At 36.2% G+C, this 27,335-nt stretch overlaps 4 protein-coding genes across 9 annotated transcripts; 1 reads left to right on the top strand and 3 right to left on the bottom strand.

Moving 5' to 3' along the window:
• The first annotated feature begins 243 nt into the window (after positions 1 to 243).
• LOC140822798 (phytosulfokine receptor 1-like) lies at positions 244 to 4,097 on the top strand. Its single transcript, XM_073183691.1, is given in 2 exon segments — positions 244 to 1,178; positions 1,181 to 4,097. Coding segments are annotated over 2 exon segments (3,129 nt in total). The 5' UTR covers positions 244 to 580; the 3' UTR covers positions 3,712 to 4,097.
• Positions 4,098 to 4,615: 518 nt separating this feature from the next.
• On the bottom strand, positions 4,616 to 7,746 carry LOC140824530 (uncharacterized). The gene is made up of 5 exons (XM_073186110.1): positions 7,345 to 7,746; positions 6,686 to 6,808; positions 5,942 to 6,038; positions 5,474 to 5,586; positions 4,616 to 4,859 (listed from the first exon to the last, which is right to left on the bottom strand). Exons 1-5 carry the CDS (start codon positions 7,666 to 7,668, stop codon positions 4,647 to 4,649), a joined length of 870 nt encoding a protein of 289 aa, XP_073042211.1. The 5' UTR covers positions 7,669 to 7,746; the 3' UTR covers positions 4,616 to 4,646.
• A 203-nt stretch (positions 7,747 to 7,949) lies between these two features.
• Positions 7,950 to 12,612, bottom strand: LOC140822797 (uncharacterized). The gene is made up of 5 exons (XM_073183690.1): positions 11,499 to 12,612; positions 9,389 to 9,444; positions 8,788 to 9,310; positions 8,365 to 8,564; positions 7,950 to 8,278 (listed from the first exon to the last, which is right to left on the bottom strand). Exons 1-5 carry the CDS (start codon positions 12,516 to 12,518, stop codon positions 8,125 to 8,127), a joined length of 1,953 nt encoding a protein of 650 aa, XP_073039791.1. The 5' UTR covers positions 12,519 to 12,612; the 3' UTR covers positions 7,950 to 8,124.
• Positions 12,613 to 14,043: 1,431 nt separating this feature from the next.
• LOC140822796 (protein SHORT ROOT IN SALT MEDIUM 1-like) lies at positions 14,044 to 25,705 on the bottom strand. Of its 6 annotated transcripts, none has more exons than XM_073183687.1 (19): positions 25,448 to 25,705; positions 25,147 to 25,242; positions 23,160 to 23,450; positions 22,767 to 22,864; positions 21,577 to 22,338; positions 21,424 to 21,481; positions 20,577 to 20,669; positions 20,442 to 20,497; positions 20,089 to 20,203; positions 19,192 to 19,403; positions 19,059 to 19,122; positions 17,845 to 18,018; positions 16,816 to 16,846; positions 15,719 to 16,746; positions 15,530 to 15,604; positions 15,315 to 15,389; positions 14,911 to 15,237; positions 14,477 to 14,704; positions 14,044 to 14,401 (listed from the first exon to the last, which is right to left on the bottom strand). In XM_073183687.1, the coding sequence occupies exons 1-19, from the start codon at positions 25,526 to 25,528 to the stop codon at positions 14,249 to 14,251; spliced, it is 4,017 nt and encodes a 1,338-aa protein (XP_073039788.1). In that variant the 5' UTR covers positions 25,529 to 25,705; the 3' UTR covers positions 14,044 to 14,248. The 6 variants fall into 6 exon arrangements, with proteins under 6 accessions (XP_073039788.1, XP_073039789.1, XP_073039790.1 ...); XM_073183688.1 differs by having other exon boundaries at positions 15,719 to 16,846; positions 23,160 to 23,289; positions 23,365 to 23,450; positions 25,448 to 25,704; XM_073183689.1 differs by having other exon boundaries at positions 15,719 to 16,846; positions 23,160 to 23,289; positions 23,365 to 23,429; positions 25,448 to 25,704.
• Between the last annotated feature and the right edge of the window lie 1,630 nt (positions 25,706 to 27,335).

Genomic DNA, 27,335 nt, shown 5'->3' with positions numbered 1-27,335 from the left:
TTGCCATCCTTAGTCATGTTTAATTTATTTTCAAATTAATTCATATATTTTATTCCGTATAATGAACTAAACCCAGCAGTCAAAATATAATGGTGAATGCGTTTTACTTTTAATAACAAGACTCGCTTCCCAACCAACGAACCAAGCACATATATATATATATATATATATATATATATATATATATATATATATATATATATATATATATATATATATATATATATATATATATATATATATATAATATACACAGTGTGAGGAGAAGAAAAGGCCGCAGCGCACCATTCTACAGCTGCCTCATTTGGACCGCGAGTTGGTTCTTGAAGTCAAAAAGATAATCAGTTCTTCCTCCCAACTGTAATTATTATTGTTTTTATTTTATAATTCAGGCACTACTGATTGTTGCTCTCTTCCTCCTATGTCCTAACCCCACCCCCCATTTGTGGTAAAGCTCTTCTTTTTCATTATCATTCCTTTGGTTCCAAGTTCTTGCATGTTCTTAGATCGAAAAATAATGGCAAGCACAGATTCTTGATTCGAGGGTGGTGTTGTGTCCTTTTTATTCCATTTCTGTGAGATGACTGTGCTCAAATTTTATGTTATCTTTGTAATTTTCGGCTTTTCTTTACGAGCCAAGATTCTCAATTCTCAGAGCTTGATATGCAACCCTAATGATTTGGATGCATTAGTGGATTTCTCGAATAACCTGGAGTTTGGAGTTGAAGGATGGGGCATCAAGTCATCTTCACGCGATTGCTGCAGTTGGGCAGGTATCACTTGCAATTCCTCGTCATCTTTTGGTCTGAATGTTCCTAACATCACCGGTAGGGTGGTTAAGTTGGATCTTGGAAACAAAAGGATTTCTGGGAAACTGTCCGAATCTTTAGGAAATTTGAACCAGCTCAGAACCCTTAATCTTTCTCATAATTTCATTAAAGGTCCCATCCCTGGATCACTGCTCCATTTGCCTGTGTTAGAAGTCTTGGATTTGAGCTATAATCACATTTCTGGATTGTTTCCTGGCGACATAAACCTGCCCTCTATCAGGGTTCTTGATGTTTCTGAAAATTCGATTACCGGCCCTGTTCCTGTTGGGATTTGCAGCAATTCAACCAAGATTTTAGTGATGAATTTGGAAGCCAATTATTTCGGAGGGATTCTTCCATTGGGACTTGGAATTGTACTTCATTGCAGGATTTTACTGTAGCCACAAATAATCTTTTTGGCATATTGCCTGAAGACCTGTTCGGTCTTTCAAATTTGAGAGACCTAACTCTTCAAGAAAATCGGTTTTCTGGGCAGCTCAGTGGTCTCATTGGTAATCTTTCAAATCTTATTCACCTGGATTTATCCTTCAATGAGTTCTCAGGAAATATTCCAGATGTTTTTCACAACTTTCTGAATATGAAATCTTTTTCAGCTCAATCTAATTATTTTAATGGTACACTGCCAACTTCATTGACAAGTTCAGGAACTCTTACTTCTCTTAGTTTGAGAAACAATTCTTTAGTCGGTACGATTGATTTCAATTGTACAGCAATGGTTAATCTTGTTTCACTTGATTTGGCTACTAATCAGTTTATTGGTAAGATCCCTGATAACCTTCCAGCCTGTCCAAGATTGAAAGCCATAAATTTCGCCAAAATTAACTTCAAGGGGCAGGTCCCTGAAAGTTTCATGAATTTTCAGAGTCTTTCTTACCTTTCCCTTTCGAACTCCAGTGTTTTGAACCTTACTGCTGCGCTGGAGATTTTACAACATTGCAAGAACTTGACCACTCTAGTTCTTACGTTGAATTTTCATGGTGAATCAATGCCAAGTAATCCTAGTCTACGGTTTCCGGGACTTAGGGCTCTAGTTATTGCCAATTGCAGACTCACTGGTATTATTCCCCAGTGGTTGAAAGGCTGCACAAAATTGCAACTGTTGGATTTGTCATGGAATCTCTTGGAGGGTACCATACCATCTTGGTTTGGAAACTTTTCATCTTTGTTTTACTTGGATTTGTCGAACAACTCTTTTACGGGGAACATTCCAAAAGAACTTACTACGCTGCAGACCCTTATCTACGGTAATATTACACTGGAGGAACCTTCACCAGATTTTACATTTTTCGTGAAAAAGAACACAAGTCTCAGAGGGTACCCTTATAAACAAATCCTGAGCTTTCCTCCCACCCTGGAACTCGGCAATAACTTTCTTACTGGACCAATCTGGCCAGACTTTGGTAATCTGAAAGAGTTACATATATTCGATTTGAAATGCAATAATTTATCTGGAACTATTCCAAGCAGTTTGTCTAGCATGAGGAGCCTTGAGACTTTGGATTTGTCTTTCAATAATTTAAACGGAACAATACCGTCTTCTTTGAGTAGCCTTAGCTTTCTCTCCAAGTTCAGTGTTGCTCACAATGATCTCTCCGGGCCAATTCCCCCTGGAGTTCAGTTCAGTACCTTTCCCAACTCAAGCTTTGAAGGGAACCCACTGCTGTGTGGTGAACATGCTTCTCATCCTTGTTTCCAAGTCTCCAGAACACTACCTGAAAAATCAAAGAAACGACCAAGAGGTGCTATCATAGCAATGGCTGTTGGAATTGGAGTAGGAACTGCTAGTTTTCTTGCTATCGCCTTTGTCATTATTTTACGGGGGATAAGGCGAAAAGTTGTGGATCCAGAAATGGAGGATGCTCTTGCTAATGAGAAGGATTTTGACGACTTAGGTTCAAGTCTTGTTATCCTTTGTCAGAACGAGAATGATATAGAAATTTTTCTGGATGACCTTTTGAAGGCTACTAATAATTTTGATCAATCCAATATCATTGGTTGTGGGGGATTCGGTTTGGTCTATAGGGCCGTCCTCCCTTGTGGAAGGAAATTGGCGATAAAACGCCTCTCAGGTGAGTTTTGTCAGATGGAGAGGGAATTTCATGCTGAAATAGATACTCTTTCCAGAGCTCAGCATCCAAATCTTGTTCATCTTCAGGGATATAGCAAGTACAAGAATGACAGGCTGCTAATATACTCGTACATGGAGAATGGCAGCCTCGATTATTGGTTGCATGAGAAAAATGATGGCCCTCCCTATTTGGATTGGAAAGCCAGGTTGCAGATTGCGCAAGGATCAGCAAGGGGCCTTGCTTACTTGCACCAATCTTGTGAACCTCGCATCCTTCACCGAGATATTAAATCAAGCAACATCCTTTTGAACGAGAAATTTGAAGCTCACTTGGCTGATTTTGGTCTTGCAAGGCTCATTCTTCCTTATGACACCCATGTCTCAACTGATCTTGTCGGAACACTAGGCTACATCCCTCCTGAGTATAGCCAAGCCTCTGTTGCTACTTACAAGGGAGATATATATAGTTTTGGGGTTGTTCTTTTGGAGCTTTTAACCAGCAAGAGACCCATGGACATGTGTAGACCAAAAGAATACCGAGATTTAATCTCATGGGTGATCCAAATGAAAAGGGAGAAAAGGGAAATTGAAGTGTTTGATCCATTCATTTACGACAAACAATACACAGAGGAAATGTTAGCTGTTTTTGAGATTGCTTGTCTTTGTTTGAATGAGAGTCCTAGGATAAGGCCTTGTACTCAGCAGTTAGTGACTTGGCTCGACAACATTGATTCGACGTCTAGCTTTCGACCGCATTATTGCAAGACTGGTTGTCTTATATCCAACGAATCTTCTCCATTTGATCATGAGTAAGTTGTGAATCCAGTGTACATAATTTTCGCAGTAACACTGAATATGCAAGATGTTACTCCCGGACATGTGTCTAAATTTGAATTTTTTGTTGGTGTTACAGTTATGAATATGTTACAGAAAAAATGGTTTTTGAGTTCCAGTAGAGCTTCTGCTCTTTTCATTCATGAATCTAGCTAAATGACTGTTTTAGATTTTCATTTCACTTGTTTAACTATTATTATGTATATATTTTGGGGGAGTTGACATGTTCAAATTCTTGAGATATGCTGTGCAGCAGTAGTCAAAACTACTTTTTTTTTCTGTTTCTGGTAAAAAGAAACGTGTTGATTTTTGTAGTGTCGTCACGGAATTGTCAAAGTCAAAGAAAATCTCCAAATTTTGTCCTACTTGTGATTGCTACAGTTGCCACTTTAGCCGGCCAAGTTGATTTTGGGTGAGTTTCATTTATATATTAAAATTGGATTTGAATAAAATTTTGTATCGCCGATTGAAAAGAGTACCATTTTGATAGGGTGATTAGTAAATACGTAGCTTACGGTGGCCCCTTCAGTTGGAAATGCAATACTTGTTATATAGAAAAACATTAACTGATTTATTCAAAATATGTCATTTCCCTTGCAAAACTACAAGACTTATTGCGCTTTTTTCCTCCAAGGCTCTAACCAAAATAGAAGTAAAATAAACTCAGACTTGTCGCTCTAGTAGTTAGAGGTGAATTGTGAATGCTACAAAACAGAATGGAGTAACATTTTTAAGAAGCATAAATAGGCTGTAAAAATATAAGCAATCCATATTTAAGTCTACAATATCAACTGTATATATAAGCAGAAGCTTATAGATTATATATACCCTGAGAGGCTGGAGCCATTCTATATGCAACGTGATTCGCATAAAAACAAGTAACGAATTGGACAAAATACATCACATTTCCAAAATTAAGACCGAACAGCCGAGCCACAAAGAGGGTGTGAAGTGCGGCCTCTAGCAGCAGCTCTCTCTAACGCTTTCAACTTGTTGGCTTCAATGCGAACTCTCTGTTCCTCCGAGATGATCTTCCATGGATTAGAATTAGCAGCACTACTGTCAGGTCTCTGATTAGCCAGTACATCTGCTGTGGCGTCTTCTACTTGCAAAGAATGAGAAGCCTCCTGCATATTGATTATGTTTGAATTGTGTGGTAAATGTAGAATCAAGCCACACTTCAAGTTGTTTACGTACCAAACCTTTTGTTTTGAAAGTGAACAAAAGACGAAAATATGCACGGTTTCAGAAATGATTTTAAGCTTGTTTGGGTTAATGATGGCACCTTTCTTGTAAAACCAAGTTAACAAGAAATTTATAAGGTTCTCAAGCAGTAGACACATTTTAGGAAAAACAAATAATCATGAGCTATGGAGAACTCCTGAAGTTTTTAAATGAGTGCCATCTCTACTAGAAACTAAACAATAAAGGATTCCCATAATAATCCGCAGCATATGATAAATATCAACAGCAATCAACTCTAGCCCCTAAAACCACAAAACAACCACTTCAAAGATGAATTTTAATAGTAGTCTGTGATTCAAAAAAACACATACTTCAGCTGGTATACCTGTTACTTCGAGATACAGGAAGGGAAAAATTGTCGAGTTGCTGGCACTTTTTTCAGAAGAACAAACTTGAGGACTGATAAATAAAAAAACCTAAAGCTCCTCTTCATGACGTCAGCCAAGTAACCAAACAAGGAACATTAAGGAAATACGCAGATTATTGATACGCTCACCTCAGTGGCATTTTCCCAGGTGCCATCAGGAATATCTTGACAGTTATTTGTGTTTTTGTTTTGCAGTGAATTTTCCTTCAAGATAGTTGTCTCATCTACATCGCCTTGAGTATCTACGAAAGTAGACAACACCAATCGGATAAGCATCAAAATCCAACGGTCAGAGATACTTTCTAGTAGTGGTTAGAGTTGAAACGATACTTTCTATTAATTTGGCTCTGATGCCATAGAACAAACTCATCTAAAGTTTTGGATTTGATGTTGTAAAGCCACCTCATCTAGAGGCTTCAGCTGTCAAAAGTACGAGCATCCAATATTCCAGTATGTGATAAATGTTACCAATTCCATCATCCAAATACAAAATGTTCCTATCACTTTTAATAAGTTGCCTTTTTTACATTTATAAATATGTAATTACTGAACCAACTCTTTCGCGCAAGATTACACAGACTGTGATTATTGATTCACCTTGTTCATTGCTCGAGTCTTTAACGAGATCTGACTCATGCAGCTTTGCAGGGTCTACTCCATCTGCAACCCTCTCCCTTAAATCTCTAAGGCAGAACTAATTGAAGGAATTGAATAATAAAGAATTAAACACAAATAAAATTGTTACATCCATCATTCTGACAACGATACTTACACAATCCTCCAATCGATTGATCAAACAAAACGTAAAAAAAAAAAAAAAAGAGTTCCTTAATCATTCTTGCTCAACCTTAAGATGAAAGCGCAGCCATTTTAGAGATTCAGAGCAAAAAATTACTTGTACAAATAAAAACTAAGTGGTCAGAACAGAATAAGATCATGCTACTGAAATTGCAAGGTGTGTGCTATTTTTCACTCCTTTTTTACAACTTCGGGGGCCTTTAACTCTGACATCGAGATGCAAACCAACATGCTACAGATAATGAAGAATTTGATTATTGGTATGATTTTATCTACATCCGATGGTAATTATTTATATTCAAGAACCATAACAGTGAACTAAATAGTGAAAATAACAAGATCTTCCATAAAAGACCATGTCTGTTACTTGACAAACTAGCAAGCATTCTATGGATTTTGGGATTGATAAATGCTGCCAGGAAATTCAATTAATAATAATGACACGTACATCCCAACTATTCTATTTCAATCCAATATCCTAGCAATCAATAGAAGATGGAAACGATTATAGGATTAGAATAACATGAATGGAGAAGTGCTCACCTTGACACGTTTTGTTGCACCAACTTGTTCAACTTTATGTATAAATTGATCAAACGAGTAATAGGGAAGCAAACGTGAGTGCCATTCAGCATATAGTCCAAGCAAGTGTCCCAGATCATCAACCTACACTAAATAATTGCATTCTTGAAACACATGACCCAAAAAGGCCACAAAGCTGGGGTTGATTTTTTTCCTAAGTTTAAAATGCTAGGCAGACACCACAGATTGGCTTAGATGCGGTGGAGGATGCAGAACCGTTGTCCGACAAAATATAATCAATAAAAAAATTATGTGCAATTGTTTTAAAAATACTCTTTTGGTCTAATTTCCGAAAAATAATACTCTTATCTTGGCTCGCTCAAAAATTCATCCCTTCAAATTAATTTTCTCAAAATACCTATCAAATAGTTCCAATTAAATGATTGAACACTATCTGTGTATGAAAACTATGTTGCACATGGTGGGATATGTATTGAAAAGGTTCTTGCAAACACTATTAATGGAAAGCAAAAGCTTCATTAGTTCACTGAACAGTTGTGCAAAACCAATTATCCCAATTTAATTTCCAACCAAGTTATTTTAACACGCTATGCTATGGTTAAATTTATGATTTTCTGGAAAGCCAAAGATAAATGAGGACTTAATATAAAATATTTGACCTCGTAGCCGCGGCCACGGCACTTGACAGCACGAGGGAAATGGCGGAGTACGTGTCCAATGCCAGCATCTGAAAGGAGGAGGTCCGGAGTCAGTTTCGGCCTGGTCCTTGGCGCTTTCTGAGGTTTCTGTGCGGCTGCAGATGGCCTCAGGCGATGCAAAGAAGAGTTGGGATCGGGATTGGAGTTGGAGTTGGAGTTGGAATTGGAACTGGGAACAAATGGGTCGGCGGGATCAGGTTTGGAAGGACAATCGCGGGACCAATGTCCAGGGCGGCCGCACTTGTAGCATCCAGTCGGAACAGCGCCTCCGCCACTTGCTTCCATTTTAGTTTTGTATGTGTGTGTAGCGTTGGCGGATGATTTCTTCACAAATTTGGCGGGAGTAGTTGCCTGGGGACTGAAATCTCTAAATTTGAAGACGATTTTACGTCAAATAAATTTATTATTTTATTTATTCCAACTCAAAAGATATATATATACATATTTATTTCAATTATTTGAATCACTAATTTATTTAATTATGAGAAAACAATTTTGTAAATATTATATATATATATATATAATTATATCATATTAGATTACCCAAACGTGAAATACACCCAGTGTAATTATGTAATGACTCAGAATAATAATGAAACACTTGGGCCGAATTGTATCATACCAGAATAGAGTGGCATATATTAATGGAAAACATATAGCACAATTTTTTTATCAACAGCATCAAAAAATATATCTTCTCTTCTTCTTTTTTTCTGGCATTTGGAGAACATGAATATTGAATCAAGAATTCAAAGACCAATCAAATTTGAGGTAAACTATATTGATATTGCCTCCATCACTCAAAAGATGTGTCAAGAGACCTGCTTTATTGGCATCCAAGTAATCCATTAAGAACTTCAACACTTCTTTGTCCTGACCAAAATCTCCACTATACCTGCAAATCAACCACACCACCAACAAACCTCAATTTCCTTGCTAAATTTTATCCTGTTATGTAAAAATGTTATCATTATCACTTACCATTTGATGATTCTGGAGAGGTGAACAGCCCTCTTGGCGAGGTCTATCTGCATTCCATCGTCGCGTTGGAAAAACTCCCTGGTTGCGTATCTTAATTCGGACTCAATGCCTCGTGGGGTGAAGAATTTTACTGACGGGCTTCCTCTTGTTGCATTGCACAGTCCAAAATGGATTAAGTGATTTACTTTGGGAAATGCCAACTGCATGAGCATAGTTGCATGCTTCAGTTTTGATGCATATATAGTACTCTTACAGCCAACTTTAGAACCAAGCACAAGCAATGACAGTGTGTTTTTGCGATTGTGTCAAAGTTTTGATTCATTCTTTTATTGAGAAGTTATACTGTGTTCGGTTTAATCTGAAAGGGTATTCATTTTCACTATTTTTTATTTACAGAGTCGACACGAAAAATCTTATGATTACCTCCAAACGGGGGTCTCCGGTGCTGAAAGGCTTTATTAATGAGAATGGTTGTCTTCTGTTGTTCCGAAGAATGCCATCTTTGATCGAGCTTAAAGAAAAGGCATAGCCCCCAACTACGTACATGAATTCGTTAAAGAAGGATCTCCGATCGATCATGTCCCCGGGACTGCCAATTCTAATCACTGCATGAATAGCCATAGCATTGTGCAGATTTATAAAGAATGCCAGCTTCTCATCTGCAGAAAGAGTCGTTAGATTCACTCTCTGAAGATCTTCCACTAGATTCACATATCTCCTAAATTCTTCGCTGTTGCTGATGCCAACGTAATCAAGATGGCGTCGATCATCAGATGCATAGGACTCGAGTATAGCTGACATTACCCAGATGAGCCTCTGGCTCAAGTCAGCAGCAGCCTTAGGCTCCGAGTCACTAACCGAGCCTCGGAAATTGTGGCATTTCGGTATGAAGGGTTCGTGTTCAAGGAACCGATAGAGGTGGTTCCCATCCTCAAATGTGTTCTCCCTACACATATGCATCATCACATCAAAAGCAACCTCTTAACGAAAGATCCCGCGATCTTAAACGTGCGTATGTTCTTACCCGAAAACGTGGTGAATGAAATGCTTTCTTGCAAGCTGCTTCCCAATCTCAATGGCCTAACGAGTAGTCAATAAGCACAAAGTATGAACCATTTAGTGGAAAAATAACACGAAAATGTGGAAAGATGGACAGTTTTGATTCTGAGGGTGATTGATTCTTGTTAATTCAAGTTTTAATGATCCAAATATAAGATTTTCGCATGTCCAAATAATCTTTTTTTCCAAAATATATTTACACAAATAGCCCATTTTTTATCAGTAAAAAATCTTATGTACCAAAGTCAACTAGCAAATTGCGTAGTGCTTACGTGTACGTACCCCCTGACGCAATTAAGGCCTACTTAAAAAATTATTCCACGTCATAAATTTAAAGTTGAATTCGAACCCATCGGTGTTTTGAGTCTGACTTCTCGTTTGAATTTTCTTTAGTCGTAGTATACCCAAAAAACACGTACAAAATCTCGCCTTAATTGTCATTAAATTATTGCTTGAATTCTATATATAGTAGGGGAAAAAAGTCCAATTTCTCCAAGTGGAGCTAGGACACATTCCATAGTGGATTCAGACCAACCCAAATCTCATTAACATTACCATGTAATAATGTGACTCATTATTACAAAGAATGAAGTCCTTGAACCCTTTTTCTCTACATTGAATTGTTAGTCACATTTTTTTCCTAAATATTTTTTGTACCAATAACCATTCAAAATCAGATTTAAAAAAAAAACCCATAAATAATCGTATACATACATTATATATATATATATGTTTAAATCGATAATGATGTCACTGGAATAAAGAAAAAAAATTCCATGAATTAAAAATAAAGATAAAGGAGATCAAGAAATATTTATGGCATATAGGCATTAATCATGACACTTATTCTCAAAGTTTTCGGTTTTGAGTAGGTCTCATGTGAGACCGTCTCACGGATCTTAATCTGTGAGACGGGCCAACCCTACCCATATTCACTATAAAAAGTAGTACTCTTAGCATAAAAAACAATACTATTTCATGGATTACCCAAATAAAGATCCGTCTCATAAAATTTGACCCGTGAGACCGTCTCACACAAGTTTTTGCCTTCGGTTTTAGCCAAAGTGTATATATATACACTTATTTTTTACGATATAGTCTGTAAATCATATCTGGAAACTACATTACTCAGATAAATCACATTGAACAAACTATTTTTATGAAAAAATGTTTGATTTGTTTTACATTATATTATATTTGCATTGTTCTAGTAATAAACAATATAATTTAAAGAAGAATCCAATTTGGTAAACGACTTCAAACTATCGACTTTTTCCTTTTCAACCAAATTATAACAGAATTAAATACAAACAAACTCGTAACAAATTGGACCCATCTTTCATAAAAGAAAACTATATTTTAATAATATTTTAATATATATGTTAGTATTTTACTGACACACTTGCGTGTATAAAACAGTGGATAAGCATGTATAAATTTATGTACAATAATTTAATGAAATGCTTTTTAAAACATTTAAAATTCAAACTAAAGTGAAGAGAAGAAAAAAAATTGATTTAACAATTATATAGCTTAATTAGGAATAAGTAAAAAAAATTACTTAAATTATAAATTAAAAATGAAATATTACTTTACTACAAAGGGTTTTAATTAAAAGACAAGCATTAGACACAATCATTGAAGTATGAGTATATTTTGTGCAAAAAGATCAAATCTTTAACAACATTCAAGCAATAGTAAGAACTAAAATAGAAGGTTAATGTCATATAAGCATAAATCCCACTTCATTGAAATGAGTTTTGTTGCCAATAATCTATGGCCTAATGACATAAAATTGTTCTATAAAAAAAGACGTGGATTCGAATACACGTTAAAACAAATCACCGTCTATATTAAAAAATAATACATTTTTTTTTATTAAACTTGCATGAATGATGTAAAAGACTTGATTTTTTTTTTAACAAAATATACTCAAATTTACCGTTATGGACAGATTCAAATAATTTACTCAAAAAATTCAAGAAAAAAAAAGATTAAAATTTTTGAAAGAAGCAGAATAATATGCTATCAAAATTAGTTATTAAATTAAATTTAAAAATTAGAAAAAAGTGTACCTTCTTGCGACCACAATCCAAGTGGTGTATGAGTGCCTCCACAAGCTCCGCACCACAGAAGCAATTCTTCACGAATTTCATCTTCACGAAACGATCTTGAATAGGGACCCTCTGCCGCACGACTCTCACAGTCACCGCCATCTCGTCCACCGGAGATTCTTCCTCCTCCGCGTCCTCGTCAAACCCATATACAGGCGCCGCCGGAGCATCATCTGGGCATTTCACACTCAATATCTCCTCCAGTTTCTTGTCCAGCATCCCACCATTCCTCAACGAATTCAGCGCTACCAACCCACCGATCAGTTTCTCGTTAAAGAATATCTGAGGCACCGATAAACCGCCGGTCCTCTCCCTCAACTCCTTCTCCCTCCCGGGGTATACGTCTACGTTGATTTCGGCGAAGTTTAGGTTCCTCTCACGGAGGAAGGAGCGGACAGCGGTGCAATCCCTGCAATTCGATCGGGAGAAGAAGCTTATTCTTCCCTTTAGCTCCGTTTTATTTTCCTTCAGTTTCTTGATAACTTTTAACCCCACCAAATTGAATTCTGTCACGTTAACCTTCCCGTCATCGTCTTCCTCCCCGCTCTTCAAAGACGATATGCGCTTCGTAATCGCTGCCGAGAAACTGTTGCTCTTGTCGCGAATGAATTTCCCGATGGCCAACGCCTGCGTGTCGAGCGTCTCCGGCAAGGAGCGGGACCGCTCCATCAACGGTTGAGGATACAAAGCGTCAATCCCTGGCGGAGCTTCTGGCTTGGGCAGCCGTGAATCGGGTCGGATCATCTCCTGGGGAACTCGAGAATCCAATGGGTCTTCGAGATTTAAAGAATCTCGATCTTCATCACCATTGACTATGGCTCCGCGATCATCGCCACCAGATATCCGATCCTCCAACGCTGCCGTATCCTGTTCCGTACGATCTGTTTCTCTATTTTCTGGAGAATTTATATTCTTTCCATTTTGGACATGATGATTCATTGTTTCCCCTTGTACTTGTTGTGGTAAATCCATTCCTCCCATCTTCTTCTTGAAATCAAATGAAAAGAAGAAAAGGGAATGAATGAACAATAACGGAAAGAAAGTGAAGCCGAGCTTGGCAGAACGATACGTTGGAGGGATATATATATATATATATATTATAAAAAACATAGATATAAACGACAACTTATTAAGATAAGATGGTGTAATATTTTTTAAATGTGAAAATAAGATTATTTAAATTTCTCAATGGATTAATAAGGAATTTATGATTTGAGAAATGAATATCATAATGATACAAATTTGGAGATGAGTTCCAAATTTGTATAGTTGAATTGCTTATAAATTAAAAAGAGGGTATAAAAAATGGGTAAAAGATAGATAAATACGAGGAAGATGTCAAAAGTAAGAGTGACTTACATTTGGAGACTATTGATGAAGTCCAACAAGAAATTTGAACCGGCCAACATGCATTGTTTCGAAATTATCTACTTATCCATCACAAATTATGAATTGATTTGTTTATTTATGAAAATTTTTGAATTCTTGTAACTTTTGGTTTATGGTAACCAAGTAATCAAATGTGGTAGAAGTTTTCTACATGATTTATGATAAAATAAATTAATAAATTCCACAAGTGATCAAATTGAGAACATAATTTATCAACACGTTTTCGTGTGGAATTGAAATTCGCGCACCCCTTCATTTAATTCGTGATTTTGACCATTTTGGGAGAAACCATGAAAGCAATTAGTTCTTTTTAATTACAAAAATTAATTATAAATAAATAGTGAAACCGTTTTGTTGCCTACGGGTTTCTTTAAGTTGATTAGATTAGATTAGATATATTATTATTATTATTATTATTATTATTATTATTAATATTTACTATGTTGTGAAAATAATCATGTCTTTGATAATAAATAGTGTTGGAATATTATATATTAGTGGCATAGGAAGGGGTAAAAAGACAACGAGTTGGTTACACTCCTAACTTTTGGTGATACGAAGATAATTAGTTGCGATGATGGATGCGTGTTTATAGGGGGACTGAGAGACCATTTCCAGAGCCATACCAGTCCTTAAAAAGTAGTAATATATTTGATCATGAATTGATTTTATGTAAATGATCAAACCGACTCGTAAAAAATATATAATTTTTTTATGAATCTAATAATATAGTAGTATCGCAAATTGAACCCGTAAAATAATCTTATAAGAATTTTTGTTTTTTATTATTGCAAGAAAAAACCGTTGGTTGCATACACGTAAAAGATGTAGTTCCTTGGGATATGTGAAATCTCTGCCTACGACAAATTGAAAATAACACACGACTTTTTACAGATACAAGTGTGTCGAGAAAACACCGACTTGGCATGTTTCTGTGCATAGACAACTAATTAAATCGGTTATTGAGGAATTATTTATACTATTAAGATTTGGACAGTAAAAAAGACAGACCTACGAATCTGACTTGTCTTAAAAATCTCTACTTTCCATGGGGAACGAGGACACAATGGCCGGACCTATGGGCTTGACTTGACTTGAAAACGGTGAAAAGAACACGTTTTGTTGATTTAAAAAAATTTAATCTCAAAAAGAAAAACTAGTCATCCGACAATGATCATCAACAGACTTCTTCAAGTTTAAACAATTCCCACAAGTGTAAAAAATGCAATTTTTATACCAAGATAGAAACCAACCCAAAAAAATTGAACTTGTGAAGTCCGACTTTGACAGAGAATATAACCCACCCAGTTCGAAAACGTCATTCAAATGTCCGTCATCTTCACCAGCTCACCATATAGAATCCTGTCATCTCTGCCGGTGTTACTTTCCAAGAGTGCGCTTTGCACAAGTTCCTTAACATCCCTGTGTGAGAGGAACTTCCCTAGATTGTGAATTATCAGCCTCAGATCTTCGACCTGAAAACCGAATGAAGTGAGTCAGATAATCATTTACTTAAGATTCTCCAGGATAAGAGTTAAAAGTTATTTTACCCTTATGTGTCCGACACGGTTTCGATCAAAGAACCTGAAAGCTTGCAGCAGCTCCTTGTCAACTTTTTTTGCCTTAGAAGCCTCGGCTATATTTCCCTTGTCGCGCATATCCATATTAGTATTAGGCTTTGAAGCTTTTGTAGCGGTATCCTGTTGTTCATTCTGCTCTTTAAGAGTAACGGATTCACTGACAGTGCTATGATATGTCTTCTCCGCATCAATAAGCTTCTGCATAGAGAAAAAAATCAAATAATTACAACAAATATAATTGAAAATGCCTTGAGCATGAAGATAGCATATATAGAGCAGAAGATACCCTCAACTATGACCTTTCCATCTCTCATATGTAACATCTGAGACTAACATTTTTCTTCAATTCTTAAATTTTTTCCTTCTACATTATGGAGAAGCAGAAAGATAGTATAGGGGATTGCCTCTTTAGATGAGTTGAGATGTGGCATTGCGTCAATCATTTCTTCATCTTCCTCTGGTTCTTCCTCTGGATCTTCTTCCTCGGGCTCTTGCTCACCAATTTCATCCTCAACCTTACCTTCAGCAACCTCTTTAGTAGCATTCGTTTCTTCTGTGACAATGTTGTTATCATCTTTCTGAGTGTTGTCAATATTTTCAGCCTTTGTTGCTTCTACATCTTCCGTCTTAACGCGCTTGCTTGATGAGTTATCCTCATTTTTCTCCTTTGAAGTTTGCTCTCTCGGTCTCTTTCCTTGGTTCCTCTTTGCAACAAATTTAGTGCGCAGCTTCTAAAATTTAAAGAAAAGAAGCTAAGAAGAATAAGAAAAACATAAATAAACTAACAAGAAAGATGGCTCAAGACAACCTGAAGGAAAGCCAACAGCCGACAACCCATTTCATACTGTAGCATCTCATACAAGGATTCCGCAAATAATGATATCTGCACGAATGAAATTAAAGTACGAATTAAGTATTTCACATGCAAATAGCGAGACTGAATAACACGTGACATGATGTGGAATGTAATATCAGACATCAGTCAAGCATGAGATTATTTTCACATACAAAGTCAAAACAAACCTCAAAGGTCGATTCCTCAGTATCGTTGGCACTATAATCCAAGAGTGAATCCAGTGAAAGTGATAATGACTGGAGCTGTTAGACCAAAGAAAATACCACTGAACAATGCTGGGGTACGAGCACAGAAAACTTGGAGTAATTATATCAATATATTGATATCAAGGATAATGTGTTATGCATGATACTTACTTTTGAATCCTTGCTCCCTTTTGTTTGAAGAAACAACCCAGGATGTCGAGGAGGATCATCGCTCTTTTTCTTTTCTTTCACCACAGCTTTGTTTTTAGACTCATCGTTTTCAAGACGATCTTTCCCTGTTTTCTTGTCCTTGGGCTTCCCATTTTCATTTGATTTTGTTTGACTGTCAATTCGAGAAACATTCTGCTTCGTAATATCGGTGTCAATTTTAGACCCAGATGATTGTTCCTTTTCCACCACCTCTTCCTTTTTCTCCTGCTTCTCAAGCATAACTGTTTGTTGTTTCATTTTGGGACTGCTTTTATCCTTGGATATGCTCTCCTTCATCTCACTGTTAACAGCTTCTTTATTGTCATCCAGCTGAGTTATCTTTATTTCTCCCACGTCCTTCATAGCCACAATGCTGCCAGTATCTGCTGAGGCAGCCTTTTTCTTCGGGACCCTCTTAATTACTTTCCTTTTTACAGTAACTTTGGTGCTACCATCTTGGACAACAGCACAAGTGTTGTCTTCTGATTTAACTGTTGTTTTATCCTTGGTGCTCCCTGATTCATTTGTTGTGTTACACTCAAGGGTCTTGCTTGCGCCTTGCTTAGCAGCAGATTTCAGTGGCTTTTTCACGATCTTCTTCCTTGCAAAAGTTTTAATAGCTGAAGATTCGGATGATAAACCCTTCTGTAGCCCAACTACTTCAGAAAGAATACTATTTCCTTCAGTATCCTCTTTCTTCAATTCATCATTCTTGTCAGTGGCATTTTCTGTCGAGTCTTTCTTATTCTCAACTTTTTTCTTAACAATCCTCTTTATGATTTTCTTCTTTCCAGGCTTAACGCCAACAGCTGTCTGAGCACTGAAATTTTCTCCTTGAACATTCTTTGCAACATTTTTCTCCTCATTTACAATCACTTCTTTGCTTTCAACAGATTGATTTTTCTCATCACCCTCTTCTGAAACTATGTTCCCTTTATCGTCCATCGTGTCAGCATCTTTCTCCTTTTTATTATCCTCTGCCGACGGCCCTGAAGAAGACTCTTTCTTTATTAGTTGTCCAGCTTTTGACATTACAGTTCCAGAGTTCAGACTGTCACCTTTTGTGACTCCTTCCTTGTCACCAGTTATCTAGTTAGTATATTAAAAAAATCAGAACCTTAAAATTATAAACAGAATGGAGGGAAGACATGGCTTAGGTGGTTGATGAGTAGAGCGAGAACATAAGAATGAAACTTGGCAGCTCAATAAAGCATACACAGGCATAATTTCGATATCTGAACTACAAGGATTATCTCATGAAATAGCATATACTACATGTTTCTAGGTTAACAAGTAAAAAATAAACCATGATTCATTGCTTGTGCATGATGTGACTTGTGACCTCTGAATGGGCTCGGAAAAGCTCTATTCTTTCTCTTCAAAGGGTGGAACTTGTAACCAACCCATGTACATGATCACCACCAACCAGTCCAAACCTCTTCCCGTTGAATGGCAAATCTGCCATGACATTCTTATCCCAGCTACATGGTTACTTTAGGCCACAGTTTTGAGGACAAAAGTTTCATTAAAATAACAAAGTCTAGCAGCAGTTTAGAAGATCATTATACTCTGATAGTAGTATCACTCTAGTTGATGCAATCTAATATCATAGTTCTAGAGAAGAAAGATACCCTCTAACCTAGTCTTACGAATAACAGAAATAATCTGTAGTAACATTCAATGAAACCATGCAATCCATCCCCAGTCTTGAATATTCAGCAGTCATCAACTCCAGAGCAAAGAGAAAGCATGGGATCCCACTCACAAAACAAAGGACTCGCTAAACAAAGGGAAGCAATGCATGCCTTCCACCGTATAAAATTTCAATCAAGTATGAAGTACGTAGATTAATTTAGATAAGAAAGAGGATAACATAGTCTGCACAAAACAATCAGTGAAAGGCAAGAACACACGTGTTCTAACTATAAATAAAATTCAGAGTCAAGAATCAGCTTTATGAATGAATGGCGATATATATGCCAGAGATACCCATTTGTTTTCTTCATGATGCAATTGTAGTATTTTATATCATTATCAAATGAAGGTTAGGACGAATAATTTGACATACATACAAAATTAAATCATACCTCTTTCTTCATAGTGAGCTTCAACTCCCTCTCAGAAACTGCTTTTTTGTGATTAAGCCACTGTTCTCGCCATAAATCCAGGGAAGGAAGACACTGAGTCAGATTGGGAACATATAACACAGTTACCTCGTTGTGACTGAAGAGCCCATCTTTTCCAACTCTCTGATAATGGATCTGCATATCAAAATGTTTAATGACAAGTCGGCAAACATGTCAGAGCTACAACAAACAAGTCTGGAAATTAAGAATGACAAACATTTTGTAGTTGTTTATTGTAAATCAGCTCAAATTGAGGTACATTTGTGAGATTTAAAAGTGTGATCATTATGGCAACCATATCATCCAAGACCTTCACAAGTAAATTTTTTTCATTATTTTCCTTCAATTAAAAACTCCTCCAGATTAAAAATGCAGCATTATGGATTCCCAAAACGATAATGGATTCCCAAAATGATACTTTTAATGAATACACGCTTTCTATTAAGTATTATTATAATGGAATGCAACTATTATCGTCAAACTCGATAGATTCATCATGGTCTTTCCAGAATAAAAAAGCTTAAAAGAGGGAGAGAGGGGGGGGGGGGGGGGGAGAACTCACCACGAAATCACATAAGTCAAACCTCAAGGCAAAAATAAACAAATCCAGAGCTTCTGCTAGATTTGTCTGACAAGAGAGTTATATGATAAGGCAATCTAGAATGTGAAGTCAACTCACAACTCACAACTCATACCGGAACCATGCAAATAAGTTTGAGGATAATGAAAATCTAGATGAGTATTCCGACTCCTGGAGAGAGCAATTATTAAATATTATCGTTGTTTCTATCAATTATCTTCTGCAGAAACAGACTAGAACCGTCATGCATTACATTTTAAGGGTGCAAGATATGGTGGGTACTCTATCAAAATTGTTTGAACTTTAGAGACACCTGACAACTAACGATCTAATAATACGAGCCAGTTTACAAATCACTGCTGAGATTCGCTCGTTTTAAAGGCTTCAGTCTAAATACAAAAACTTTTTCAGCATATGAGACAAAAATATCAGGTTAATTATTGGAAATATATTTCTTAAAATGAGTTATTTGTTCTCTTCAAAGTCTAATGCATTATCGGTACGTGTAACCAACATATCGCACATCTTCAGGCAGAGATCTAATAGAGCTCTATTTGAAATTAATAGCTTCTTAAAGAAAAAGATAAAAGACTACCTCGAGAAAACGATTCCAGTGCTGACAGTTCTTCAGATCAAGATTGGTCACATCTTTTGCATACCTACCACAGGAACCATTTCAGAACAAACTAAAAATAAAAAAAATAAAGAAAATTCCTCAAGAGAAAAACCTTAGAGCTGTTTGAATTAACGAGGAGTCGTCAACCGATGGATCAATGCCATCAATTGCGTCCCATGGGCCCCCAATTGCCATTAAACTATTATTACGTTTCAGGATAGAAAATCTAAGCATATTGCAAAAATGCGGTACACGGTCATCATAGTTTCTTTGGGATGACAGCTCTGCCAGAGCATTTTGACTCAGTCCACTCATCAGAAGAATCTGATACGAGAGAAAAAAGAAAGAGAAGAATTAGGTTTTACTTAAAAAAAATAGGTTTGCATATGATCATCACATCACTTTATGCCTGCTCTAGCAGTGATAATTGTTGTAATCAAAATCAACATTAGAAATACACAAAAAAGGTCTTTGCATAGCACACAATTGTTGGTCCTCTTTTGACTTAATTGGGCTCCGTGATTCATGCCGAGCACTTCAAGTGGTAAAGCAAGCTCAAGAAACTAAAAACATTCAGGAAACATGTTGGCACTAAACTACGATTATAGGAAGGAAACCGGTCCTTACAAACGGCATATGAGAAAATCTCACAGCACTATCTGCACTTGGGTGTTATTGGATAAGTGGAGTTGGTTACAGTAAGACGTAGTGAGTGCAACAAGGGGCATTACATTTTTCAGTTGTGGAATTGCAACATCATCTCACATGGAATACAGGAGCAATTTTGGGTTGTAAATATGGCCTAAGATCTCAGTAAGACCGCTAGAGCCAATCTATGCAGAGAAAAAATAGTCTGGGTCTTTCCAGGCTTTGAGGCACACAACGTCCCACGTAAAAGTGGAAGTTTCCACACAAATTTTTAAGTAGCCATGAGACAAAAATACCTCAACGTTTATGCATCGACATATCACATATATACACACACATAGATCAATCCTTATGAGCTAACCTTCGCATTCCAAACAGTAGTTTGTCTTGCTTTTGTCACATCAGTTCCCAGTTGTTTAGAAGGTGATTCTGTCCTCTCCATGGAAGTCGTGTCTTCAACAAAGTCATGCTCAAAACTATTCAAGCAAACGTTATTATCATTTAAAAATTCCAAAGAGTATATTTTAGTTGAAATATAACTTAAAATAATTACATCACCGTGTTATTTCTAAGTGACTTCAACATCAGAATAATGATGCTAAAGCACAATCTAACATTAATAATAAAAAGCATTAACATTTATAGAAAATAAATTTATTTGCAAGATGACAAGTTCAATCATGACACCAAAGAAGAAGCCAAAAGATAAATTACCTCACAGGAGTGTAGAAATGGAGCATTGGTTTCTTCTTCGGCCAATTAACGATAACCTACAAGCAGCCAACAAAGTGAATTCGTATACAGAAGTCAAAGCATGAAAATTATACTAGTTAGAAGAATAGGCAATACCTTTGAGCATTCTGGAGATACATAAAGCCGAGGATATCGCTTATCTAATGACAAATAATCCCTCTCATCTGCTACAAAGCTAAATGAAAAGATCTACAACAAAAAAAATGCCATGAATTAGGGTGCAACTATTATTAAATGGATTCAGAAATACAATTCATTAGTGTTGTCTAGTTACAAACACGTTGGAATCTTCTCTACATTATCCAAAGCAAATGGTTTCCTGGTGAAGCTATCAACAGGAAAATAATATATCTTCATCAATGCAACTATGTCGGTAGCAGAGGTTTAACAATGTCGAATAGAGAGTGAATAAGAAACGATACCAAAGAATTTCACATTGGATGCGGCTTTTACTTTGATGAGAAATAGTGAAGAAAGTCAACAACAAGATAAGTATATGGATAACCATGAGCTCTAAAAACAAAAAATATATATTGCGTCATACAAACAGAAATTGTTGATGGCACACATGGGAGATTCAAAGAACTTTACAAGAAGGAAGGGGAGAGGAATCAAAGCGGTCTTCAACTGGAGACATTGAGATGCAGTGAAAAGATACATATGAACATGCAACTGGAATACTGAAGCAGGCTTTGCAAGACTAAAAGAGAGAGAAGTGATAATAAGGCAGGCTTTGCAAGACTAAAAGAGAAAGAAGTGAATAAAGCAGGCTTTGCAAGAATAAAAGAGAAGGAGGCAATAATATTCAATCATGGTGGTCTGAAATAACAATGGCTGACGGACAAAATCCCTATTGAGGTTCTCGAAGAGAAGTCAATTACTATTTAATATCAATTTCTCTGACTATTCTGCAACAGGTAGCCTGTGGGATAATTGTTTTTACCTTGCAGACATACTCTCTCCTCTTTTGTCTTACAGGGGATTGATGCTGGGATTGAGGCCTTCAGCATCGTAGAACACCAAGTTAGGTAGAGTACAAGATTGATAAGCTGTGTAACATACATAACTATAAGAATACAAATTAAATATGATCCACCTATGCAAAATTTCATGACGTGGGGATTCTCGCCGAGCAGATCTGACATCTTTTGCCTGCGAGGAACCTCGACGGTCCCTGGAGAGTCTTGAGGGAGTACGTTCACGCCTCAATTCCAGGCTGCGTTTGAGCTCTCGATCCCTCTCCTTCTCCCTTCGTTGTCGTTCTTTTTCACGTTCCTTGTCTCGTTCCCTTTCTCTTTCTCGGATTCTTTCTCTCTCTCTTTCTCTTTCTCTTTCTCTTTCTCGTTCCCTTTCCCTTTCTCTTTCTCTTTCTCTTTCTCTTTCCCGTTCTCTTTCTCTCTCTCTTTCATGTTCTCGTAGTCGCTCCTTCTCTCTCTCTCTATCTTTCTCTCGCTCAAGCAAGTAATCCCTTTTCTCGTGATCTCTGCGATCCAGCTCCCGGCCATGTCTACTCCTGTCATCTTTACGATCATCAACTCTTGGATGACCAACCCGTGCCAACATGCTGCTTGGGTAATCTGATTCAAGCAATGTGCTAATGTGGCTCTTCCCTGCTCCATAGTCCCTACCAGGAGGCAAACTCACTCCATAACCAGGATTTGAATTCTGAGCATATATAAGTTCATCAACACTTCGCTGTGGAGCTGCTCCTAATATTGATGTAGTATGTTGTCCATTATATGATGACCCACTAACCAAAGCTAAACTACGTAAGTCGGGATCAATTCTTCCACCATAGGCAATAGGATCTTGGGCAGGACGATGAACCAGGGCCCTTGCTGCAAGGTAATCAGCTTGTCTGCCAGAAATTTTTTGCTCAGTGCAGTGGATTGTATGAAACCTTACACACATTTGTTGTGCGCCAGTCCACTATCATAAGAATGGTCTCTTCATTTGATATTCATTTGACAAAACATAACTATTTACAAAGCTAGATTCAGTTTAAAGCTCATCACATGATCAGACAGTCCACTATCATAATAACGGTCTCTTCATTTGATATTCATTTGACAAAAAATAACTATTTACAAAAAACTAGATTCAGTTTAAAGCTCATCACATGATCAGAGGTGTGATGAGTAGAGTGCATAATATTAGCATCACCTAGTTCCTAAGACGAGGACCAATGAAAATCACACCTTTCATCTACTCCGGAAAGAATGATACTAACAATCTAGCATGCAAAAATAATAAGAAAAGACTGATACAGGCTTAACATTACATTACCTAGCTCCCCCTTCAATAGGGGTAGATAGTGTATGAGCCTTTAGCATTTGTTCTTGCCTAAGCACTGTTGCTTGTTCCACACGATCATACATCTTAGACTGCAAACAATAAAATCAATGAAATACAAATATATAAGGTTAGATATTTGGTCCTAAGTGGTTAAAAGGAAATTATAAAACACAACTAATTAGAACTTAAAATATTATAATAGACAATTTAATCATATGTAATTAACATAAAAACAGATCAATAAGACATAAAAAATTCACATTAAATCATCCCTAAGGATTATGAAACACGAATACTATACCAAGCTCAGCTTACCAATTTATCTAACTGATACCAATGTAACAAACGTAATACTTTAAAGAAGTAAATCGCACCATTCAATACCTGATGTTCTTGGCCAAAAGAAACTGAATCAACGTATCTACCAATGGCTTCACTAGGTAAATCCCTCCCAACATATGAACGGTGGCTCCCATCATATTGGTGTCTATCAATTGCGGGATAATCCGAATTTCTATCAGAATGCAGCTGGTCAACTTTATGTCCATAGTCATGACTTGAAGATGAGACATAATCATTTGATGCGAACCTAGGCGATTCTGGAATGGAGGATCCATAATTACCCCGGCCTTCTAAAGTGGTTGTTGCAGATCCCTTTGCAACCATTGGAGAAATCTATTAAGAGTGGTAATAAATACACCATTTTACCCAACCAGATATGAAACAACATTACAATCGATTGAAGCATTCATACCTTCTCAAAAGCATAAATCAAATGGAGAAAAAGATACATAAAGGAACTGAAATTGATACTAGAGCTAAAGATAACATGATTAATGTTGAAGTGAAGTTCTTCAGTTTAAGAACGATAAGTCGAGCGTAACCTAAGGGAATCAAGAAACAGCAACCTGTCAAAGAACTTGATACAAAGCTATAAGGACATGTAAATATTAATCAAAGAACATATATACTATATAGATCATTTCAGATGTCTATGAGCCGGAATTCTAGGTGGTATATCCTATTTTTCAACAGCATTGTTTGTCTGGGATTTTAAACTCAACTCAACCGAAAATTTATAATTTGGTCTATACATACAAAAGCTTCATTCCATAAAGTTTTTTCAAAAGTTTTGATCACTTCATTATATCACTTTTCAAATAAACCATTTAAAACATAATTACTAAACAATCACATATTTTTTCTCTCCACTTTCTTCAAACAATTATCGTTTCATCCAGAGGAGAAACCAGGACTCTAAAGTATGGTGAGCTAAAATAGAAATAACTGATGCGTTAAGGAACAAAATAAATCTTAATGATCGTATTGTATAATAGCTTAACCAAATACATAGATGAACATGTCAAAAATATGATAAATATACAATGTCCTGTAAATACAATCAAACTACTTCGTTGCCAGACTAATTGAGTAACTTGATATTTCTAAATTTACTCCTTATTTTATTTTGGTAATTTTTCATCTGATATCCAATTCATAAAACATCATTAGAACTAGAGATGCCAAGAAACCTTCAAATATACTAATAAGGATGTCACTAACGCACACGAAAAAACAACTATATATGGTCTAAAGTTATCATTTAGTTTCCAATTAATTAACAAAAACCAGCTATTCTAATCATATTTATCTTTTTATAAGCCAAACCAGCTATAGTAATCACATTTCGTCTTTTTACACAATTAGTATGATGATCTTTAGATTTATGATATATATACATAGGTAAATTAAGAAAAAGAACCTAATGTGGACTGGTCTACTAGAGTATAGAACATTGTCCTAGGCCAAACTAAAGCCCATCTATCAACCATAGTACCATAAAATAATATTAAAAGATTCAAGTTATAACAGCTGACCATCAATTATTCAATCCTCAAAGAAAAAGCACTGGTCCAAGTAAAATAACAGAAAGAGTCCTACGACTTGTAAGCAATGCCACACGAACAAATTAGTTAACACATTTGATTTGAATAATGTGAAATAACATATAATACTCACCTGCAACATATTAACATCATTTATCAAGAAACTGATACTGTTGAAGTTTAGAAGGGTTTGAGACCAGTTTCAAGGTAAAAGCATTGAAATTGCAAATGAATCGTTCAAGAAAGGACAAATCCAAAACTTTTCAGGCAGTGAAACACAAATACCGCGGCAATGCAAACCTTGTTTGTGCAGTATCACAGTTTATGAGTAACGCATGTCACGAGAATGAAATAATAGAAGAAAACTAAATATATTGTCCAAAAATCCTTCATATGAAATTGAATCAAATGCCAACTGAAAAAACGCATAAATTCGATTAAAAAAAGGGTCAAAAGCATGTGGCAAAAAAAAAGTCGACCACAACCTGCTGTGCCGCGGACCCATAAACCGAACTATACTGTCCCCCATAATGCGACGGCTTTTCTGCTGCGGAAGGATGGCCCGAATATGCAGATCCTAACTACAAGAACCAAAATTAAAACAATTTCATAAACATGGCCGTTTCACACGTTTCGTCTTCCGTACCCTTCAAGAATTGAATGAAATACAAAATCCCATAATTCATGAATATACACGTTTCGTCCTCCGTATCTTACAAGGATTGAATGAAATACAAATCCCAGAATTCATAAATATACACAATTCGAGTGAGCATAGAAACATACGTTTTGAGAAGCATAGGAAGACCGGGAAGAGTAGGGTTGCTGCTGGCCGTAGGTATTATTACTTCCTCGAGAAGCGTACATCTTTTCCTTCACAGAACATAAAACTAATCGAAAAGCAGGCTACGAAACGACCAATTCTGGATTAAAAGCAATAATTTTTTAACTTGGAGACGGCGGCGACGAGTACCACCGCAAGTGTAGAATCAAAAACCCTAATTGTTGTTTGGTAGTGGCTGGCGAGTTCTATTCACTTGTTATTTATCAACAAAACATAATTAATTAATCCAATTAATTGAAACTCATATATATATATATATATATATATATATATATATATATATATATATATATATATAATTTTTAATTTTTTTCGAAATTGACTGAATAGTAAATAAACATATCCATATAAAAAATTATCATTAAATTCAAACCTTTGACGGATAAATAAGTGATACGTGCATATAGATAGATATAATAAAATTAATTTTAAATAATTAGTAATGGAATTAGCTTAAGAATGGATGAGATTGAGTATTGTTGATAAGATGGACGTATTGATTAGCACATGCCTATTTATCTTAGTCAATTTCCAGAAGTGATTAGCACAAATTAGTAATGGAAATTTGTCGAATCCAGAAGTGATTACATATCCAAGAATAAAAGGTCATTGAATCTATCTAATACTTGAAGAATAGGTCTCTTGTGAGACGGTCTCACGAATCTTTATATGTGAGACGGGTCAACCCTATCGATATTCACAATAAAAAGTAATAATCTTATCATAAAAAATAATATTTTTCATAGATGATCCAAATAAGAGATCTGTCTCACAAAATACTACTCGTGAAATCATCTCACACAAGTTTTTATCATACTTGAAACGTCCGAAGAGAATTTGAAAAGATACAAATGTTGGTAAACTGATGGCTTGCCATACTTCGAGATTTTTGGAATATGCCCAACAATGACTTAGCCCAATCAACTTTGAAATTCGATTGTTGTTGAGTGGATGCATGTATTCTGTTACACAACTCATGCCATAATAACAAACAATACAAAATCCTCCTTTTAGTATCTTTGATAAGAATTTACTACATTCAGCAAAAGGTGTGTGATTCGAAACTAGCGAAGATATCTCCCAAAAAAATGTGTTTTTACAAACATGATGTACCTCAGAGAAAAACAGAAGACAATAGCAAGTTGTAGCAAAATCAAACTTGCAAAAATGACAAACACTCGTCGTCGGAACATGTCTCGAACACAGGTTGGCAACAGTCGGGATAAAGCCTCAGGATGGACGCCACGTAAAGATACGAACTTTGGGAGGAAGATGGAGATGCCAAAGTAACTTCCACCAAAACTGATCGAGGTGAGACGATTGGAAAGGTGGATGAGCCAAGCTATTCATCTCCAAAAGAAATTGATTTGACAGAATACAAACCATTCAAACTCTCTTTGCAAAACTCAAAAACGAGTCACATGGGACTTACCCCGTCTACAAGACATTCTATCAGCAGGTAATTGTAGATAAGATGGACGTATTCGAGTTATAAGTTTGATTTTGGTAAATATCGATAGCTTTCAACAATGTTAATCATGGTCGTTAATCGGCTTTCTCGTTGGTTGATGATCTTTTGATTTCACATAGAAAATATACCAGAAAAATTGCTGTGGTTGTGGTTGATAAGTTTGGGAGGTTTTTCTCGTTGAAACATGCGGCCATACTCTTTCCTTCTGGGGAAGAATCTTCTTTTTTTAAAAAATCCACTACTATTGGAGAAAGGGTTACCCCTTTAACCCAACTATATCTGAATTCATGAAGAATTATGATGCCCCCTTTCTTTGCCGTACGAAAGTTTGTCAATAAAACAAGAAGAAGACATAACAA

Source organism: Primulina eburnea, chromosome 2 (assembly GCF_022965805.1).
Source record: "Primulina eburnea isolate SZY01 chromosome 2, ASM2296580v1, whole genome shotgun sequence".
Taxonomy (NCBI): Eukaryota; Viridiplantae; Streptophyta; class Magnoliopsida; order Lamiales; family Gesneriaceae; genus Primulina; species Primulina eburnea.
The sequence above is the reverse complement of the archived record's forward strand: the minus strand, read 5'-3'. Positions and strand labels throughout refer to the sequence as shown.

What these genes read in the sequence shown, in the direction of transcription:
- LOC140824530 (XM_073186110.1), bottom strand. Translation starts at nt 7,668, where the DNA reads ATGGAAGCAAGTGGCGGAGGCGCTGTTCCGACTGGATGCTACAAGTGC. An exon ending in GTGCAACAAAACGTGTCAAG is followed by an intron (nt 6,039 to 6,685) that starts GTGAGCACTTCT and finishes TCCTTCAATTAG; the next exon opens with TTCTGCCTTAGAGATTTAAG. An exon ending in CCTGGGAAAATGCCACTGAG is followed by an intron (nt 4,860 to 5,473) that starts GTGAGCGTATCA and finishes ATCAATATGCAG; the next exon opens with GAGGCTTCTCATTCTTTGCA.
- LOC140822797 (XM_073183690.1), bottom strand. Translation starts at nt 12,518, where the DNA reads ATGGGAGGAATGGATTTACCACAACAAGTACAAGGGGAAACAATGAAT. An exon ending in CCGGAGACCCCCGTTTGGAG is followed by an intron (nt 8,565 to 8,787) that starts GTAATCATAAGA and finishes ATGCTCATGCAG; the next exon opens with TTGGCATTTCCCAAAGTAAA. An exon ending in CTCTCCAGAATCATCAAATG is followed by an intron (nt 8,279 to 8,364) that starts GTAAGTGATAAT and finishes GTTGATTTGCAG; the next exon opens with GTATAGTGGAGATTTTGGTC.
- LOC140822796 (XM_073183683.1), bottom strand. Translation starts at nt 25,528, where the DNA reads ATGTACGCTTCTCGAGGAAGTAATAATACCTACGGCCAGCAGCAACCC. An exon ending in ACTGGAATCGTTTTCTCGAG is followed by an intron (nt 18,019 to 19,058) that starts GTAGTCTTTTAT and finishes TTTGATATGCAG; the next exon opens with ATCCATTATCAGAGAGTTGG. An exon ending in ACCGTGTCGGACACATAAGG is followed by an intron (nt 14,402 to 14,476) that starts GTAAAATAACTT and finishes TTCGGTTTTCAG; the next exon opens with GTCGAAGATCTGAGGCTGAT.